This window comes from Amphibalanus amphitrite, unplaced genomic scaffold (assembly GCF_019059575.1).
Source record: "Amphibalanus amphitrite isolate SeventyFive unplaced genomic scaffold, NRLGWU_Aamphi_draft 000252F_arrow, whole genome shotgun sequence".
Classification (NCBI taxonomy): Eukaryota; Metazoa; Arthropoda; class Thecostraca; order Balanomorpha; family Balanidae; genus Amphibalanus; species Amphibalanus amphitrite.
In genome coordinates this window covers 525,483-545,923 of record NW_024881747.1, presented here as the reverse complement: position 1 = coordinate 545,923, position 20,441 = coordinate 525,483, and the positions used below count along the sequence as shown (strand labels likewise).

Below are 20,441 nucleotides of genomic sequence, written 5' to 3'. Positions count from 1 at the left end.
GCACTCGAAGCGTTTGACGTGTCATATGCTCCGTCCTACCCACTGGCCGCGGACCCCCCCCCCCCCCCCCATGGGCCGGTGTCCCGGTCGTCACGTTGACCACATCCCGGCTGCCGGGCGCCGCGGGTGTGACGACGGCGGTCAGGTGTGGGCGCCCATAGGTCGGCCCGTCGGCACTCAGCATCGCTGCCTGATGTGTGTCAGCCCGATCGGCGGTCGCTCCGGCTGCAGCCAATCCATTAGAAAGTCTGCCGGATGCCGGTGCCAGCCAAAGTTACCGGCGCGGCCGTAAGTGCGGGCCAGGTCGGGGCTGAGGTGGCCTGCGGCCCGGTGTTGCAGCCGACTGGTGTCACGGTGAATGGCCCAGGTAGTAGTGATGGCCAGGTGCGGGGCGCTTATCAGTCAATGGGGCTGACACTTGGTATAACTTGTGTGGTGGGTTTTGGGAGTTGCTGAAAGTGAGTCTTTGGATCGGAACCGTCATTTAAATCAATGGTGATTACGCTATTGATGTTCGGCAAACTTCATAGATCTTTACTCGGTCAATAATTTGTTCGATACCTACTGAGGACACACGCTCGAGTGCCACGCTTATCAGATCTTGTTCAGCACTAGGGCGTATTCGGGCTATCAAATAATCAACACGCGCTAGCGTTTAAGGCACAAGCTCAACATACTGAAGCACCTTAAAGCTGACGTTCTGATTTAATCATAGTATTCAACGCTACGGCTTATCCGTCAGGGCATTTCACCTAACGTTGTCCCAATTAAATTTTCACACTGAGCTCGGCCGGCCGGCGCGGGCCGAGTCGGCGGCTCGTCGTCGGCCGGCCGGGCCCCGTCTCTCTCGCTCTCTTGCGCGCGCCATCTCGCTCGCACTGTGCGCGTGGCGGGCGGGCCGGTGCCAGGAGCTGCGCATTGATCGGTGGCTGGCGGCCGGATGTGTCGCGGCGCCGTCACCCCGCCGCCGGCCGGCTCAGGGCAGTCTCGGCTCCGGCTGATGCCCGCCGACCGGCGCCCCTGGTCCCAGACATGGACTGGAAGCTGGGGTGGTAGTCCGCGGTCAGTCGGCAGGCCCAAGTAGATGCGGGGACTCCAAGTAGCGAGGGGCGACTAAGTCGATTCGGGGAGGTTGAGCCGAGAGCTGTGGCAGGAGGGCGCGTCCGCTGGTATCGGCTTCTACAGTATCGGCTGTGGTTGCTCTGTAGGCCGCGAGTCAATCGGATTCCGCTGTTCAGAGCTCAGACTAATAGAATGATGATCCTGGGCGGTGGTCCGGCTGCCGCGGGTGACCGACCTGCCGACGACCTGCCGTTGCCGTCTCAGACTGCGACGGGTGATGGACTTACCTACGGCTTCTGCTGGTTGATCCCACTGACCCAGTTCCCAAGTTGACAGCGAAGGTCGGTGACTTTCAACAGCTGATGGATGAGTGGTCTGATTTGACGGGCGCTAGCTGATGATTAATGGGCATAAGAACGGAACTGTTTTTGTGATAGGGTTCAGGTGAATGTTGACTGTGCTTTATCGGTCTTATTGGCGGCCTAACGATGTTCTACTCTCTGCTATACTCTCTACTCCCTCTTGCCTCCGACCTGGGGTCGGTGCAGATGTGCTCCCGTCTGCCATGGGTCCGCCGGTAGTGGTGTGACCGCGCCACGCGCGTCTGTCTCCCCTCACCAGTCGGTCGATGGTCCACCGTCACCACAGGCTGACCGACTCTCCCCCCTCTCGGGGCGCACCTCCAGCCGTACGCGTCAACGCTGGGTGCTGACTAGCCAGTCGCTGCAGGAATTTCTTATTCGTTTTGGGGACGTGCTTGTTGTGATGACAATGTAAAGCGATCGAGGTATCCAGGTCGGCCTCGATTCATCAGCAAAGAAATGCGGCTGTGTGCTTTTTTAAGCGGCCATGTATACGATGTGGGGCAAGCAGGCGCGGCCCATGTCGCCGTCACGCGCTGGACTGGCACGTGGCGGACGCCGATGTACTGTGTCTGCTCTGTGCCAAATTGGCGGCTGTTTGCGCCGCGCTGCTCGGGGTACACGTGCCGCCGGCTGGCGTCCGGCCCGGTCCGAGCTGCCGACCCGCCGACCACCGGCCGTACGGTATGCCGCGCGTACGGCACGCGATGTCCGCCCGCCTGCGATCCTCCGCGGCGCGTCCGACCGGCCGCGCCGACTGCCGATGGGGCCGGGTGGCGGCCGCATCGGCTCCGACAGCAGCTGGAGCCGAACGCCGGCGGTCTGCCATCAGCCGAGCCGGCCGGCCGCCGATCCTCTCATGAGAGCGAGATGAGGACAGAGGCGTCTGAGCCAGCCTATTACCGGCTTACTCGCCGGCGGCTCACCGCTATCGGCTCTGGTCGGACGGCCGACCCGTGACCGCGGCGGACGTGCCGACCGGCGCCTGGGAGGAATGTGACGATCGTGACGGTTTGGCCGGGTATGGCGGCTCGCCGTGACGTGACGCGGAATGTGGGGTATGGCGGTGTTAAGAATCCGTCCGTTCGTTGCGCCGGTATAATAAAAGATCATACATGGATTTGACCTCAGTGCTGTATTGTGGTGCACCAGCTTCGACACCAACAGGCAATGCAATCTCGAGAGGCAGTCACCGTATCACCAAACGATCGGGTACAATTGTGATATGGCACAAATCATATGCAACTCCTTGTTTTCCCTCATGTGCTCACGGAGGGGCTTACGGACAGCCCCTCTAATTTCGCCGTGAAACGTGCACCCAGGCGAAATGAACGGTTTTATGTAAATTGAGAATAGGGAGCATTGATGATGCAGCATAGACGGCGTCAATGAGATACACGTCTGTTATCTGCATCATGCAATGCTTCCGTCTGGATTTGGGTGCCAAAAAAAGGTTAGGTGTCAATTTAGGCCGAGTGAACCTCTCAAGAAAGGACCAACAAGTCCGTTTCCTGCACTCGGCGGCCACAAGTGCTACGGCCCGGAGAGCCCGGCAAGGCTACTCTGGAGGCTAACGCACATTGCGACCGACCCGGTCCAGACGAATGCTGAGACACGAGTGGCCCGCTCCTCCGAGACAGACCGGAGGCCACTGCGGGTCACGTGACATGTGAGCGGCCGCCAATCACCGCGCCTGAGCGCCGCGCCCGCAAACATACTGCGCCGCACGGCCCGCCAGCGCGACCGTAGCCGGGCGGCGACACACACGCGGCGAATAGAATTACGACCGTCGAACACAAATGAATTATTGCGCGAAAACATATACAAACTCAACAGGCGGCTCGCCGTGACGTGACGCGGAATGTGACGTGACGCCGTCGACACCAGGTGATGCCTGGCAGCTACTGATAATGAAATGAGTCGTAGTGAATGTTTAAATGTGTGAAATGCATATTATCGTCAATGTCGGTTCCTGTTTGGTAGTTTGAACTGTGGCATTGTTAGTCATGAAATGTCACATTGAACGCGGGAACGCGGTGAAGCAGTGCCACATCTCCGATCGCCGATGGGTACAGTTCGCTCCGCGGTCGCTCGCCGTGTCTTTTAGCGATCTGTGCTGTCAGCAGCTATGGATGGTGGTCAGTGTCGCGGTTCCCCCGATCGCTCCACGCTCTGCAGCCGTGGTTAGTATCTCAGCACGCTCAGCAGTGGTGGGTAGTATCGTGGTACGCTCAGCACTCGGCAGTCGGCGCGGCGGGCTCATTCCGGTGGTCGCGCCGGCCGCCGAGCGCCGCGCTCCTGTCGAGATGGCGGCCGGCCACCTCGGCGGCTGACCGGCGCGGCGCTGATCGGTATTTATGGCCCCGCCGAGCGGCGGCTTGGATCGGACGGCGATGGTGGCACGCCGCGCACATTACCGAGCCCTATCGGCCGGCGGCGACTCGGCCAGACTGCCCTGTGGAGACACAGGAGCACGACTTCCGGCTGGCACCGTGAGCCGAGGGCCGCGGTCTGGCTCGCCGCGAGGGCTGCTGGCGGCGCGCTGGGTCGGCCGGCAGCCCGCCCGGTCCAGACAGCTTTGGCACTCCTCCAGCGGCCGGAACAGGCACAGATGACGCAGGGGTGACAGATGACCGACCTTGACGGACCTGATGACCTCGTTAGGGTGCATTGAGGACGGTCAGCATCAATAGCGTGCATTATAAAGCCAGCGATCAGCAGTTTCAACGATGAGATCAAACGATCAGCAGTGTGGAACGGCGAGTTCAAACTATCATCAGCTTGATGAGCTTTACAAAGGTGCTGATTAGTGGCTACTCGGCGTTAGCCATGGGTTGGATAGTAGCCTAATCCACGGCGTCGGTTCTATGACTGTTTGATCATACAGGTCTCCTGTTTTAGCTACGTTGAACTGGACGGTAGCTACTTGGAATCGTAAGACGACTTATGCATTTATGTTACTGAATGCGTCGATTTATTAGAAACAACGAATTTTGTGTATTGTGAAACGTCATGGGCCAGCGCCAAATGATTTTATTCTTCTCAGTGTGCTTTTACGGTATTTAATGTATTTTAACGTCACTGAAGAGAGCTCGGAGGCTCTCGGCCCTTTTTCTCTCTTCAATAGACAGACGATGTGCCAATCATTTCACACTAACTGATAAATGATGCAGAAAATCTCCCGAGGCGCATCGAGATTAGTTATGCTCAACTTCATATCATCGCCTGGTGCTGATTTTAATCTGAACATCAGTAGCCGGTTACCCCATTTATTTGGCTCATAAGATCCAGTCCTGATGTTGAAGTAAAACGTCCACACCACCAGCACTCCACTGTCCGGAGAGGCGTCTCATTTCTGGTTCCTGGGGTTTCTGGGGCACCATGCCGCTCCATGGTGGCACGCACGTGCCACGCACCGGTCTCCTCTCCCGTTATCTGCTGCATTCATCGGCCTAATGTCCCTGGCCGCGGCCGTCTGTCCCCGTTGGCACGGGCCCCAGCATAGCCGTGGGACAGATCCGGGGCGGTTACGCTCGCGTCGCCGGCCCTCGGGCCTTTGTTGGCCATTGTCTGTCGATGTGCTGAGATGGCCGATCGAACGGAAAGGGTAGCCGGACGGGTGGCCTAAGTAGGTGTGTTTCTGAATGCTTATCGCTTTTGTTTTCATAACAGACGCGGTACATGGTGATGATGCTGATATAACTCAAACGGGAATTTGGGCTTAAGTTACACTACATGGATGTGTAAATTCTACCTTGTGTGGGTGCCTCAGATAAGACGGTCTCCTGTTGAGAGAAGATAGCGGGCGGCTGAGATTTGCGGAGTCTGGCGCAGTGCTCAAGTGCTCGCCTGATACGCTGTTTGTCGAGATGATATTGGCAGCGGGTGCTCCAACAATGAATCTGCAGAGATCATGACATTGCCAGTATGCCGTAGACGCCCACTGGTCTCCAGTTCCCAGTGGCACGATCGGTGTGTTGCTGACCTCGCTGAGTGGCCTCTGGTCTGTGTCGGTGACCATTGGCCGGTACCGCTCACCGGTCGACCTCGCCTACCACTGCGGCTTGGTCCGGTCCGGTCCGGGTGGGCCGGGGCAGGGCGGGGTCCACTAGTGGCCACCGATGTCCGCCCCCCTCCCCCTTTGTCGTCGGCCTCGGCGGCGTCCGGACCCGGCCCGGCCCGGAACCGACCGTCGGCCGCCGGATCCGGAGTCCGGAGCTCTGCGCGTGCTTATTCCGTGTCCGGACCCAGTCCTATGGTGCTGTGTTGCTCGGGAGCTCCACTAGATGGTGTGTCGGTAGGAAGTCGTGTTGGGGTGTGCTGATATAAGCAGGGGCGCCGCCACGGATTTTTGACTGGGGGGGACGGACTGACCGACTGAAAACCCAAAAGTAGGCATTCTTACCGTGGCTTTTTCGGCCCGATGCATTCAAAGTTTAAAGCAAATATGCCACTTTTAACATTGGGTGTTTTGTAGCCTGAGCTGAGACAAGAACAAATCAGGAGCTTTTATGGCCCAACGATCACCCTAGCCAAAGATATCGGTATCGATTTTAGGTTTGAAGACTTAGGTTTTGAAGACCCTTGCCGAGGAATCCATTCCCTTACGGAAAAATACCAGCCAATCAGCATTCAGCTGGTTTGAACTACGTTATATGATTGGCCAACGCGTAATCAGCTTCCGCTGCAATATCAGGCATCTACGAAAGACGGTAATTGGTTCTTAACTTCTTATGTAAGAATAAAAATAAAATCCTTTTGCAAATATTCATTATGTTATTTCCTGACCATTTTAAGCATAAAGACTCATAAACCTGTGGCAAAACAACTGGTTTGAGGAAAGTAGTTTAGGTATTTCCTTTAATAGTCCCGAGACCGAATTCCCACCGAGTACCTACCTATATACACATCTGATGTCCGATTCAATTTTGACACGGCAAAGCCTCTAGTGTTCTATCAGGGTATAATTGCTGATGTATGCCACTAATCTGATCGGTAATGCATATTGCATAGGATGCATACCCGCGTGGGGGAGGAGGCGTTGTATAGTTACAATCTCTCTTTCTGGTTTGTGCATGAATCGGCGCGAAGCGCCGCGAAAATTGGCAAAAAAACATCAGGCAAAACTGCTCCAAAATACGAATTTTGCAGCCCGTTTAACAAGTTTGATACCAGAAAACTTTAGGTCAGGTCACCAAGTCAAGTAGTCAAGTCGCCTCAAAGTTTTGTGGTCCTGTCAACGGTAGGTATAGCTTATTTCTTAGAAGCTGAAAATTTAGTGTAGTGTGACTGCAGAACTGTGGGGTCGGAGCCGAAATTAGTCGGAGTGAAAGTTTTGGCCAGAGTCGGAGTTGAAGTCTTCGAAATTGTTCGGATTTTGACTCCGAGGTCGGATTGGTTTAAAATCATGCTCTTGGCTAGTTAGACGAAATATATTATGCCCGTTTTCTGCCAGTCGTGTTATGCGACACACGTTGATCACGATATCAAAAATCGGCAGTTCCGCGATGACGGGTCGGATAAGAGCTGGAGATTTTGTTGGCCGAGGTGGCAGGGGTCAGACCAATGCATGTAGGCCCATACCCCATATACTGAGTATCTAAACCTCCTGGACCCTCTCAGATTCGGCACCGTTCGATCTCTTCCATCCTCAGGACAGTCAAATCCTTCTCCTCCACGCCGCGATCCCCTGCTCCGGGCTGGACGGGCAACTTTATCCCATGCGGGAATGGCTCCACTGGAGCTATAGTCCTTTGCCGGGTGCAGTGAGTGCCAGTGGGCTGGGCTGCCTGTTCAATTGGTCGGGTTCAGCCCAAGTGGCTCACTGGCGTGGCTGCCCAGACCAATGTCTCCCACTGATTCTTTCATCCTCCCGCTCTGAAATGGTCTCATTGGACCGAAGGGCCTAATCAAATTTCGAGTAGGAAAACAACTAGTAAAACGCCTTTTGGGGCGACCAACGGAGCGAGCGAGGGGTGGGCCTTGCACGTACGAAATTGCGAGGGGGTACCTCCAACCAACTTGTGCACTGCACCCTACTAACCGGTCCCTACTCCCTAACCATGTGTCAACTTTCAGCATAATCGGTTCAGCCGTTCTCGAGATCTGGAATCGACCCCTGCATGTGCGCACGTGCAGCAGCAACCCCCAACTGTGGCACATGGTCAAGGATATGCATTGCCTAGTGGGTGCCTACCTACATGCCAACTTTCAGCGCAATCGGCCCAGTATGTTACGGAGATATTATAATTGTTATAAAACTGACCTCTTCGTTTTTCACGTGGCAGGTGCATAATGGGTCACCCACATGCATCGAGAATAGTTCAATGCTTGTTAGAAGGAATGAAGCTACCCTACAAAAATTACCGCATGTAAATAAGTCAAGTGGTTCCTGAGATATAAGTCTCGCAAAAGCATGACCACGGCCGGCCGCTCATACTCAGAATTCAGAAATTTCCCGAAAGACTACGCTCGCTTCGCTCGCTCCGTAATGAGTTTGGGGGGGACGTCCCCCTTCCATTCTGAGAGTGGGGGGGACGCGTCCCCCCCGTCCCCCCCGGTGGCGGCGCCCATGGATATAAGTCGGTGTATAGAGCTGCTCTCGCCGGATGGGGTGCGATGTTATGCTGCACTCAAAGGGCCGTGCCGTGTTGCTGACCTGTTTGCTCCTACTGCCACTGGGCCGTGCAGTTGTGCTCGCTCCATTGGTACACCCTCAGCACCGGCGGCTGCGGACTGCTGCCGACGCGGTACAGCTGCTGGTAGATTCGGCAGTCTCAAGGCAAAGAGGGAGCGGTCGCATGTGCTGATGCGGGATTCCAACGCCCACACCTACATTCTTATCCTGATTCCGTTTTGTTTCCTATTCTGCCTGATCCTCTCAGGGTATCACCCCGACGAAGTTCGTGTTCAATTTGTGGTTAAACTTTAATTGAACTCGTGCAGCGGAGCCCTTTATGTTCTTGCCGTCGTGTCAGAGCTATAAATCTGTCTCACTGCATATTGCAGTGATTCGCTAAGCAGGTGCTACTGTCAGCCATTTGTTCGGAATCAGTCCGACGAGGGCTTCATCAGTGAAAACACGCATGGCTTTTTATTTAATGCTAATAGAGGGCACGTTTCTTCTATTCTTTCTGAATTCTGAACTTTTCCCGGAGATAGCAGATAGTTCGCCGCACAAACATCCGGTTACGTTTATCTGGTCCGAGGGGAGACGTTTCGTCAGTTTTTACGCCGCGTGTCCTCGAAGCACCGTTGTTGGTGCCGAGCCGGCCTGACGAAAGCGCACGAGCTATTTGTGGGCGTTTCGCCGAGTGTTTACCGTCCACTCGTGCTGCGTTGGCCGCGGTGGAGCGTGGGTTTGTCCCAGTACCACCTGCGTGGGACCGGGGACGCACGGGGACAGTCAGGTGACTCGCCCCGGCCGGTCCCTCCGCTGCGAACGGGGCGGCTCCCGCGGGAGGTCGTTTGCTCGCGTGGCCGCTCCGCCGGCTGGTACCCGGTAAATGGAGGCGGCTTCATCGATTGGCTGACGCGTGCTCTCTGCTGAGCAGCGAGGGACCACCGTGCCGATGCGCTACTAGCGGAGGGTTCGTCGTGCCGCCTCTGGCTGGTGTGTCGAGTGGTCGCTCGGGAGAGATATAGTATCATCCCTGATGGTGAAAGCGTGTAAGTTTAAACAAACGTGCAGTTATGAACAGCTACGGCGGAGATAAAGGGATAGGTACGCACGCAGCAAAGATGAATGACGCGTAGCCGTAAATTCCACTTGCATGCTTTCATACTTCGACTTCTTTCGTGAATCTACTTCGTTCGCTCGTTTGCCGACAGCATCCGTCCAGATGCATTTCATGTCTCTATCATCTTTGTACCGCGCATTGCCACCGTCACCATGCTGACAGTGAAATGAGCGAATGATAACCCTGCGTCCTATAACCCCAAGCAATAAGCATGCTGGTATTGCTGACAGTAGACGACCACGCGTCACTGTCGTTACTTTCGTCGTCTGGGCGGCTGCGGAGCGTCGCTGGACGACCGCTCCGCTGTGCAACGTCCGTCCAGCCTCCGGGGAGTGGGCGAGCCCCGCACGCAGAACAGTGGTCGATGGAGAACAGTCGGTAGCTCGCAGAAGGGAGATTACAGCGCGGCGCCTCGACGGAATATCGGGAGATGTTGGGTGATTGGTGTTCTAGTGGCGATTTAGGAGTGAGGACATGACTGGACTGAATACGAGACTACGGACTGGTGTGGGCTGTGCTGACGGTTGGAGATAGTGGAGTGGGTTACAGTGACGATTGACGACGTTTTAATGTGGGATATCCGCCGGCTGGAGACATGCTACTCCTGTATAAAACTGCTCCTGTATATAAACCTCCGTGCACCCCATCCAGTTGTATCGTTGCTGATACCGGCATTCTGATACACCTGCACTTGGGCGTCACCATAAGTAGGTCATCCATTCCTTGGTAATAATTTTATTGAAATATTTATATTTTAAAGAGTAACGATTGGTTTAATTTCGGTAATGTGCTTACTAGACATACAAAAGCGGCAATCATACCACAGGAGGGCAAAGTTAATAGCAACTAACTTTCTGAGCCAGCTGCTGCGCGGTGTTTGTGTTCTGGTCGAAAATGATTGTTTCCAATGCTGGTCGAAAATGATTGTTTCCAATGAAGGTTTTTAATTCACATTTTTGTTAGCATGAATGAGAAACAATGAGCATTAATTCAAATATTCAATTAGTGGATATTCGCGCTGGTCAGACGTCCACATGGCTCTACATTTCCGCGGTGCAACTGGTAACAATATCTTTCAAGCTTAAGCGGCTTTTCTCTAAGCCGACATGCGAAATTGCATGCAGAGTAGCCAGAAACAGCCGGTGGTTTTCATGAATATGACCCTGAAGAGGCTCCGGCTGAAACTTTGGCATGCTGTTTTACATACTACTTGTTCCGACTGCGGCACTGGATGTCTGCTCCTATAGGGGCAGACACCCAGCGGGCGGTTAGGGGCGGCTGTAACCGCCGGACGCCGCCGCCGTCTCCGTCGACCTCTCTGTCCGCTGTGACCCTGTCGGTTTGTGTGCCGATCGGCGAGCCCCGCCGCCTGGCCGGTGACCCCGTCTCCGCCGACACGCCGCTCGTCCTGCCCGTGACGGCGCTGACGGCTCGCCCCGGCTGTCGCGGTCACTCGTGGCCTGGTCGGAGCTGCCGCGGCTGTCCGTCGGAGCTGCCCCAGCCGCTCGCAGCTCGGCGAACGGCTGCCGCGGCGGACCGTCAGGGCTTCCTCAGCGCTGATCAGCGGCGGCCGGTCCGGTGAATGCTAATGCCACTCCGGGGACCGCGATGGTCGGCACTGATGGGCTAATGTGTCTCGACGACCGATTCTTCCTTAAGCCCTTGTTACACTGCCGAATTTTGGTACACGAATGTGCACGAATATGCAAGTCATCCTATGTCGCGGATCGATTCGGGATCTTTCTTCCACGGTCTTGGCATTTCGCAGACCATTCGGTGCCCACCGCGCGACTTTTACGGTTCGTCACGACCGCCACGAAAATTTCATGAAAAATGAAAATTTCGTGGCCGTTCGCCGAACTTATAATAAACGAACATGATCGCCAAACACTCGCCGAGTCACCGCCGACATGTCGCTACGTGCGCCGAATTGTTGCCAAGGTATCGCCGACTATTCGCAACAGATTCGCCATTCATTCGCGATGTTCGCCGAATCATGGATCACCTTCGACCCGCGCACGATTAGGGGGGGCCCCCACCCGTTGTCTGCAAATCGGGCTCTGTCGGCGAACTGTTCGCCTCTGTCGGTGAACTGTTCGCCGATTTCCTACACGACGTGATTCGGCGACAGGGTCGTGGCCAAAATTCGGCAGTGTAACACGGCCTTTAGGCTGTGGCTTTCTGGCGTTGCGTTTCTATTGCTCTAGCTGGAGTGCATTGCCAGTGAAAGTAGTGAGAAGATTCGTTAGTCAGGTTGCTAAATTATCGACACATCATAAAGCTGAAGTAAATACGACCAAAGCACTAAAGTAGGTGCCCACTAAGATTCATCTCCCTCAAAAACGTTATGAATGTCAGAAAAGAAAAGCAATAAGGAATCGTATACTCTGCTTAAACGCTGAAAAGCTGGCTTGAGCCGGAGATTTCATATCACCTATTCACTATTCAAGGTTTGCAAGTGGCATAGATCCGCCAGCGCTAATAAAAACTGACGTTCAGGCGCCTGTTGGTAGCGGCTTCCTCACAAGGATTGGCTACTGATGTGTCTGGTCGCCGACAGATGGCACTGTCGTGGGTCTGACCAGACAGGTGGCGCTGTCGGCGACTGACCGGCCGTCCCTGGTCGATGATCTAGGAGTGTGGTCACCTGCTCTCCTGGGAGGGCCGATGTCACATGGCATTACACCTCCAGCCTTGCAAGGAAGATGCATCAACGTAACCCAGGCAGGAGATAGACAGAGTGGTGTGAACCCGACTTATGTCTGCAGCTCATTCCCAGCCAGATCTATGCTCATCCTTTCCTGAAATGAAGCGATTCAATTAAAGCAAATCACCACTTTGGGAGCTGGAGACTTAGATCCGGCTTTGGGTAATTCCAGACGGCGCAGTTGGAGATACAATGGACTGGTTCCCCTGCGGAGAATATGTAGCGTCATTTAGGGCTCCAGGACCTGCATTCATCAGACAGCGCCACGGTGGTACCCACGGAGTGTCCACTGTGGCCCCGTGAAATCGACTGTTCTCATCTGACATCGGCCGTGACATTTGATTGTCCCCTTGGCAGGGATTGCGGGTCAATGGCATCAACCTTTGGTCTATTACACCGACTGTGTAACCCGGGTGACATTGATAACCCGGGTGTTTGTGTGAACCTATATGTAGCATTGGAGGAGGCTGGTCACGGACTCTCCGTCTCTCTCCCCCGGCTCCTCCGCTCTCTCCTCTGGCCTGTCGCTGTCGGCGCCGATGGATCCTTGTGCCGGCCATCTAATGGGCGGCACAACCATGTCCGGGGCCGTGTGGAGACCGACCATGTCCGGGGCGTGTGGAGAACGGGCCCCGAACGATGACCGGACGGACGGACCCGGCGTCCTCTCAGGAATATTTAATATTCCTGTGTTTGACCCACGCGGTCTGCAGGCGTGCACTGCCAAAAAGTGGCTCCTATAATTGTGTGCTTTTACCTCGAAAATCATTTGAATATTTTGTTTGACCGGATAGACATGGTTTTGGAATTGTGTACTCAACAGTTGGTCACGTTTGACGTATTATGCATGCGGTTTTGTTTTGTTTTCACATAGCTGAAACCCTTACGGACTTCATATCGTAGGTATTTAGCACAATACACAAACGTCGGTAACCCTCTCCAGTAGCCATCCGTGTTTCCCCGCGCCGGTGGGCAGTCCGTACCAGAGCAGATTCATAACGTCCGTACCGACAGGCGGCGGAGTGCGGCCGACTGGTGGGCGCCGCGGGGCGCCGCCGGCCACTCTGCCCCCCGGCGAGCGCCCAGCTGCCGCCAGCCTGCTCGAACCGCTGTTATTGGCCGGGGTGCGGCTGGGGCTTCCCGGTGCTGGCTTTTACCGCGTCTGTGTGACGGGCTGCCATTGGGAGGCTCATCTGCGGCTAAACTCAGAAGTTCATTCTGAAAGTGCCAGTACTTCTGTTTGTGGGTCGTTGGTATCCTAACCCTTGTGTATGGAGACAAGGACATGCACTGTGACAGCCCTATGTGCTCTGTCAACCGAAGTTTCCAGCTGAATTTAACTAGCGACTACAGCTGGTTTAGCGACTCAGTGGCGGCGTCGGCCGACACTGCTCTCTGTTGTGGTAGCCTACGCCTTCTGCCACACGCGGCTCCATAGGCTTCGCTCTCTCATGGTTTGTAGGAAGCCGCGGGGCCGTATCCCGTTGACACGCCGGTCAGTGGTTCGTCTGCCAGCCTTTCGATGGCCACCTCGTCAGTGCGCCTGTCGTGGACGTCGGATGGTGTCTGTCGGAGCCCCCGGCCCGTGCTCCTCGCCCCCTCACCGACCGGCGCCCCTCTCGCGTGACGCTCACTCGAGGAATGCCGGCCGTGCCTGACAGCTATTCATTTTTACACCGAGTTATGGGAAGCTCGCGAGCGTCCGCCGCCACCTCGGCCCGGATTGCGGATCCATTATACAGTTGGCACCAGTGGCGTGTAGGGGTGGTGGCCACCGCGGCCGGGCGGGACCCGACGGCTGACCGCGAGTGGCGGCGTCTGCGCCGCGCCGGCCACCGACCCACAGCCGCCGCCTCTCCGGGCGGCGACAAATAGGCTATCGACGGCCGGCAATGTGCGGCCAGGGCTGTCGACCAGGGCTGTCGGCCGAGGCTGTCGACCGCGGGCTGTCGGCCGGGAGCTGTCGACCACAGGCTGTCGACCACAGGCTGTCGGCCGGTCACGTAGTGTGCCGGCGCCGCCGGCTGGTGCCGACCGATGAGCTGTGAGCGGCTGCTGATGACGCTCGAGAGGCTCCGACGCCGCAGCGCCGGCCGCTCGATACCGTCCAAACCGTGCTGGCGTACCGCTACACGACCGCCTGCCGGTGCAACGCACCCCACGAGACTGTATTGCAACGAGCATCAGCGTCAAACAAATGTAAATTCCGGCGTTACTGGCTAGGTTCATTGATAGGAGAATGAAAAAACGTATTTTAAGATCGTTTGAATGGTTTCGATACCCGGCTGTTTTTCTTTCTTTTTGAATTGTCGCCTTCCTGATCAGTATTTTTAATAATTACGATACGGTGCGGTCTAGTATGTGTACCGCACGGTCAGGGTTGGCAGGGGGTGGCAAAAACTGGTTTTTGCCAGTGGTTTTAACCGGTTTAAACCGGCTGGCAGAAACCCTGGTGGCAAAAACTGGCGAAAACTGGCAAAAAATCAGATGGCCAAACCTTTAACTTTTCTAGTTAGGAATGGATTTGAAATGTACAGAAATGCATTTAATGCATTTCTGGTAGCTATATAGATGCACTTAACATTCTGAAGTTGCCTCATTACTTATCCCTGCTTAAAATGTCTATGCAATTATGCATGTCGGTAGACATCCACAACGGAATGTATTTCCATGTAAGGGGAGAGTGGGACAAGGCGGCCTCGGTAAGTAGGGTGTCATGCGGTGCCGTGCGCATATCAATGGCAGATGCCTCTTCGCTTTTCTGATTGTGCAGGACTCACCCAGTCACCCTTGCATTGGCTCATTTATTACCCCCAAAAGACATCTTACTAGCTCCTTATGGATAGCCCATGAAAATGTTTCTGAGTTAGGTATGAAACATTTCAATGGTCAATGTCACTTCTGTTTGAAAGCATAAAGCTTTCACCGAATTCTCCTTAAAATGTTTCCTGTTCAAAATCATGTCTAGGCATAGCATTGTGATATTCTGAGTTTTTGCCAGTTTTTGCCACTTTTTGCCGGTTAAAACCGGTTTTAACCGGCAAATGGCATAAACTAGTTTTTGCCGGCAAAAATGCCAACCCTGCGCACGGTATTTTGCATAACCGGCTGTTCCTCGCCGACCCAGCACGTTATTTGCTCAGAGTCTGTTGCCTACCCATAGGTCGTGAGTGGCACCGTTTGGGACCGAGCAGAGCACCCATGGCCGGCATCCTTTATTACTGGGATGTCCGCCCCGGCGCGGCGTCGAGCCGTGGAAAAGGTCGGCTGGGCGGTGGGGTCGCTCACAGCCCGGCCTGTCGACTGCCGAGATCGCCACAGCGGGGTTTCTGCTAGAGCTGTGAGCGTCCGTGCTGTGGGCTGGGCACTGTGGGTTAGTGTAGCTGTGACCGTGGGTTAAAACGTGCCTGCTGTGGACGGCGATAGCCCATTAGGTGGACAGTGGTGACTGGTGACCCCTGCTGATCGGTCCGTGCTGTTAGGGTTGTGGTGGAGTGCCTGCTGTGGCTTGGGGCCAGGGGCAGTACTTCTCCCGGAGTGCTATGGTCCTGAGCATGGAATGGCCAGACATGGCCGAGATGCCCCAACCCAACAAAACAGGATCAGAAACAGCTATGGTTTCTGTGGCGAACAAGTGAGGTGTTTGAAAACAGTGAGAACAGTGAGGGTTTTTGTTGAGGACGTTGCCGACGGTGCGGGGCAGCCCCTGTAGGTTTGTCGCTGACAGAGGGCCCTTGGTGGCTGTGCTTTATGTGGACGGGAGAAGAAATTGCAATAATTTGCCATAAGGCCTTAGACATAGCAGCAGACAGCTTTGGACCTCGTGGCAGCTATCTGCACTCATCGACCGATAGCAAACTGCAGCTAAAATGAAACACAACAGCATCAAAATAATGTCTTTCGAAGTATTGCTTGCTATTTAACCCATCTACGATCTGAGGTCCGCTGGAGTAATGCAAGGTCATTGCCGACCTAATTTAAATGCTGTAGTATTCCTTATTTCCGCTCTGAAGGGCTAATTTCTTTCAGTTTTGCTTGGACAAGTATCGTGTCAGCGTTTATTCGCCACTATGGAACTTGCTGCTTAGGACCACTCTTGCCGACGCCTGCCGGCCAGACTGGTTAATACACATTCTCAATCGGGTCAGTGACCATCCTGCGAGCGGTCCTCGGTTAGTGACCTGGATGTCGCGCTGATCTGCGAGCTGTCGCCGTGGTAGCGCCTGGCTGCCCGCTCGGTCGCCGTGGTAGCGCCGGCCCCGCCTGCCCGCCCGGCCGGCGCGGGGGTGCGGGCCGGTGCTCGGTGTCCGCTGACCGGCGGCAGCGGCACTGCACCGGCGCGCGGCCCCCTGACCTGGCGGTGGCGGCGGCGGCGGTGGGCGGCGGCGCGGCAGTCGGTGTCGGGATGCCGCCATGACGGATCCGCCGCCGGGCCCTGCCGACTGCAGCAGCCCCCTGCTCACCCGCAGACGGTCAGTGGACAGGGAGACGGGTCAGGAGCCCACCCAGTGCTGGTCAGACGGTCAGTGGACGGGGAGACGGGTTGAGGACTCACCTGCAGTGCTGATCAGACGGTGAGACGGGCAGGGGGCCCACCCAGTGCTGGTCAGATGGTCAGTGAGGCGGGGAGACGGGCTCGTGCAGTGATAGCCAGTGCTGATAATAGGTGCTGGAGAGACGGTCAGTGTGGGGACGGCGATGTGCTGTCTTGCCTTCTGTGTGCTCCTTGGTGTAAGACAAGCTGGCAGAAATTATGGTGACGGGAACGGATGGACCGGTGACTTGCAACTGGGCCCAGTATTATAAATGCCGTAGAAAAGACCTGGCAGCACTGGCTTCAGTTCAGCTGCAGAAAGCTGTTTTTAAATGTAAAATATGTTTTACGCATTTCATTCCATCGTGTAGGTACTGACTTTCCACGGAATCGTTTCGTCGACCCGGATAGGTATCTATGCATTTCCCAACACCAGTATCGTGATACATGTTACCAAATGCCGTAACTAGGAAAGTTCGATCGTGCTCCATTTTCCTGTATGATGACTTTCAAGGTCTGTCCTTTTTTAACAGCTGGCTAGAATTAAAATTTCAACATCGTGTGAGTTGTCGGCCGTCACTGGTCGTCCTACTATCAAACTTTGGCCGTGTCCGTCTGCGCCTCGCCCCGGTCGTTCCGAACGCTGCTGTGGCCGGTGTCTGTGGACCGATTCCTGATGAGGGAATCAGGAATCGGTCCACAGATTCGGCACCGCCCAGCGCGCACCCACTGCCGTGGGAACGGGCCGGTGGGCGCCGACAGACGTGCTGATTGGGACGACCGACGCACCACCGGGCAGGGGGACGACCTGCGCGACACGCCACCGAGCTTTGGCGTGGGACGACTGGCCTGGCATAGCTGTTATCCAGCTACCACGGTCCTGTCGTTCATGTTGTTTCTTCTATCTATGACCAATATTTCCTCTATAACGCTGTTACAGCGATAATTAAAACAGACCTAACCAGTTTGTTGAGCTATTGCGGTGAGCGAGTACTGAATCCTAAAGTGTGTCCTGTCGCCCTGCACGCCCTGTCGGCCGCCTGTGACGCTGCTTCATTGTCCAGCTGTCGGTGGGGCTGTCAAACAGCCTGCACCCGCACGTGCGCTGCGACCCTGTCCTGTCATTTGTTACCTTCGGCACGTACGGGTCATTATTGTTGCAGCCAGTCACCGGAAGTCGTCGCTGTCGTGCCTCTGTGACCTTGCTGGCGAGTGGGCCACCCTGCACTGGTTCAGCATAATCCGTTTGCAGTCTGGCGATTTTGACCCGTGTCGCCTGGTGTGAGGACGTCCTCGGCGGCCGCACTCGGGGGCTATATTTACCGGGTCGACGAGCCGCGCCAGCCGGCCGACGATCGACTTCAGCCGAGGTCGGTGTGTCGGCCAGCGGCCGTGGAGAGGCGCGACACCGGTGGAGACGGCAGCGATCGACCCCGTCCGGGGTCAGCGGGTCACACCATCGACCCCGTCCGGGGTCAGCGGGTCACACCATCGACCTCGTACAGGGTCAGCGGGTCATACCGTCGACCTGGTACCTACAGGGTCAGGGGGTCACACCATCGACCTCTCGCACCGGGTGAGGGGTCGAACCATCGACCTTGCACAGGGTCAGCGGGTCACACAATCGACCTCGTATAGGGTCGGTGTGTCGAATGGTTAACCCCGTACAGGGTCGGTGTGTTGGATGGTCGACCTCGTACGGAGTCTCTGTATCGAATGATTCTGATTGACCATGCGCTGGGCCAGCGAAGCGGTCAGCATTGAACCGAAACATGGCGATGGGCAACTTAGGATCGGTGTTATATGTGATATACCAGGCTGTTTTCCTTTGCCAGTCAATCGCATCAAAATCCGCCGGTTTCTTTACTTTTATGTGCTGATTACTCGCCGCCCATTGCTACACAGACACACGCTGTACCTCGATTCAGAACACCGAGGAAATGTTTCAGCTACGCCTCATAAGTGTTGGCCTATGGCCTATGCCTTATTTGATTCGCTCAGACCGCTACTGAATATTGGCGGACACTGGTTGATGGGAGAAGAGTTGATTTTGTTTTATCCCAATCCGTCCCGTCCCTTTTTTCTATGTAAATCGTTCGCAGTTTTTGCAGTCCCACATTGCATTTCCACCCATCTTCTCTCATACAAGTTGCAATACTACAACACAGGCCTGCGAACTGTTGTGATGACTCAGTCTGCATTAAACATCGCCTCCTGCCCGGCTGTCGTTTTTCAGCCGTGCTCCGGTGAAGTAGGTCAGTGTTCGCTGTCGGCGCCGACGGCCGCCGGTCGCTGCGTCGGAGTCGACAGCCGGAGCCGCGCGTCGACGCCGACTTTAAGCTGGCATCGATTCTTAAGGGGCGAGTCGGAGGCGGCGGCGGGCGGGCCCGGTTTATCATGTGAGCCGCTGACGTCATGTCAGGCGGCGGGATGAGCGGAGCGCATCAGACCGTTTGGCAGCGGCACGGCGTTAGAGGGGTGTGGTGGTCCGCGGACGGCGGAGCGGGGACTGACGTGCCGCCGACGGGCTTCTTGGTAGGCTCGGGAGTTCCGGGAGGGTCGGGAGTAGGGGAAGGTGTCGGAAGGGCGGCGACCGGCTCTGGTGTACTTACGGTCCTGTCCCACCGTGTACGCTGTCTGCCGTTGTCGGAAGTGATGTGCCGGTCGCTCCCTGCCGACCGGCTGGCTGAGAGGTCCCGGGCGCCGTGCCGTCTGGGCTGCCCCGACGGCAGCCAGCCTCTGCGGCCGCCACTGTCGACACATATGAGCAGCTATATTGGGCCGCTGACGAATGTGGCACTGACGGCCCGGCCATGGGCTCGCGGTGTATGCAAACGACCCCACTGATGGGCGCTGGCTCGTACAGCATTTACATGCTGGGCAACTGGCCGCACAATCGCCAATAATATATTACCGAGCTCACTGGCGTGCCGCGAGCTGATGTCACCTGAACAGCTGCCTTAGAACGATGAAGGCTGTCGTGCTTAGATATAAATGTCAAGATCTCGAGCTTACTCTCTCGTGAAATTGTGCCCAATTTCACGGGATTGAACTCGATCCCCAAATATTGACTGAACATTAGTTTCTTTGATTCCACTTCGTCAGCCTCTAAGTCCTCTTCTCAGGGCAGCCAAACAGCGCCTAATGGGTGGCTGGGCTGGAGGCGGAGCTGAGCGGCACAGCATCCTATCAGGCGTTTTCCACTAGTGACATCTAGCGACAGCGATATCAGGGGAGTCGGCCGTTTGGAAAGTGCCTATTTTTCCAACGGTTTCTGCCTAATGCCAATTGCGCCGGGTGCATTGCTCAAAAGAGGAAGCTCTGACTTCTGAGAGCATTTCTCGATAGATAATGAGGCAAATGAAGGATGGTGACATGGCAACTGTGATAAGAGCTACTTCGAAGCTACTTCGAACGCAAGCAATGAGGAATGAGATCTTACCTACCTAGGAATGTGGGTTACATTTCTTTGACCAATCTTGATACCGTTTGGTTCATGGCTGTGACAAAGTGTACGCCCTTGTCAGTTGTTTTCGTGTAATTGCATGCGGTTTCTTATGAAGCATTTCGCTTTTGTGTTACTATCGCACTTAGTATCTCGGTTACCTTGGCTATGTACATCAAATACTAAGATGTCGGGACTGGTTCCGTATTATCAACCCAAGCAACTGCCGTTTATTTCTGTCGAATGTCCGACCTTTTTCCGTTGTCAAATTGATGATAAATCTACCGCATAATTACCCAATTTCGAGAGTTTGACTTTGACCCGGAGCGGACACGAGTCTGTTTGTGACAAGCTCGGTCCAGCCCGCTACATTCATCGATCCGACCAGAATGCGCCCTTAACTCCTCTCATTAGCACAGTTGATGGCTCTGGTTTACCCCATCACCTCTAGTCGCACACGTAGATAATACCGCCACGGTTCTTATCTCCCGTGTGTGTGTGGCGTCTCTCCCACCTCTGTCGGCCCACTGATCTGCTAATCTCGGCTCCCCCGCCGCTCGCGGTGAGGGCCATTCAGCCCGTGTCCCGGTGA

At 55.5% G+C, this 20,441-nt stretch overlaps 1 protein-coding gene across 4 annotated transcripts in view; it reads left to right on the top strand.

Moving 5' to 3' along the window:
* The window catches only part of LOC122386464 (homer protein homolog 2-like), a 34,656-nt gene that overhangs the window by 4,542 nt on the left and 9,673 nt on the right, over positions 1-20,441 (top strand). For 2 of the 4 annotated variants that reach the window (XM_043375674.1, XM_043375672.1), the window contains exon 1: positions 16,212-16,342. The exons of the other annotated variants lie outside the window; for them this stretch is intronic. In XM_043375674.1, the coding sequence (XP_043231609.1) occupies positions 16,284-16,342 (59 nt within the window). In that variant the 5' untranslated portion in view covers positions 16,212-16,283. Of the gene's footprint in view, positions 1-16,211; positions 16,343-20,441 lie in introns of those variants that run through there. 4 annotated transcript variants of the gene reach the window in all.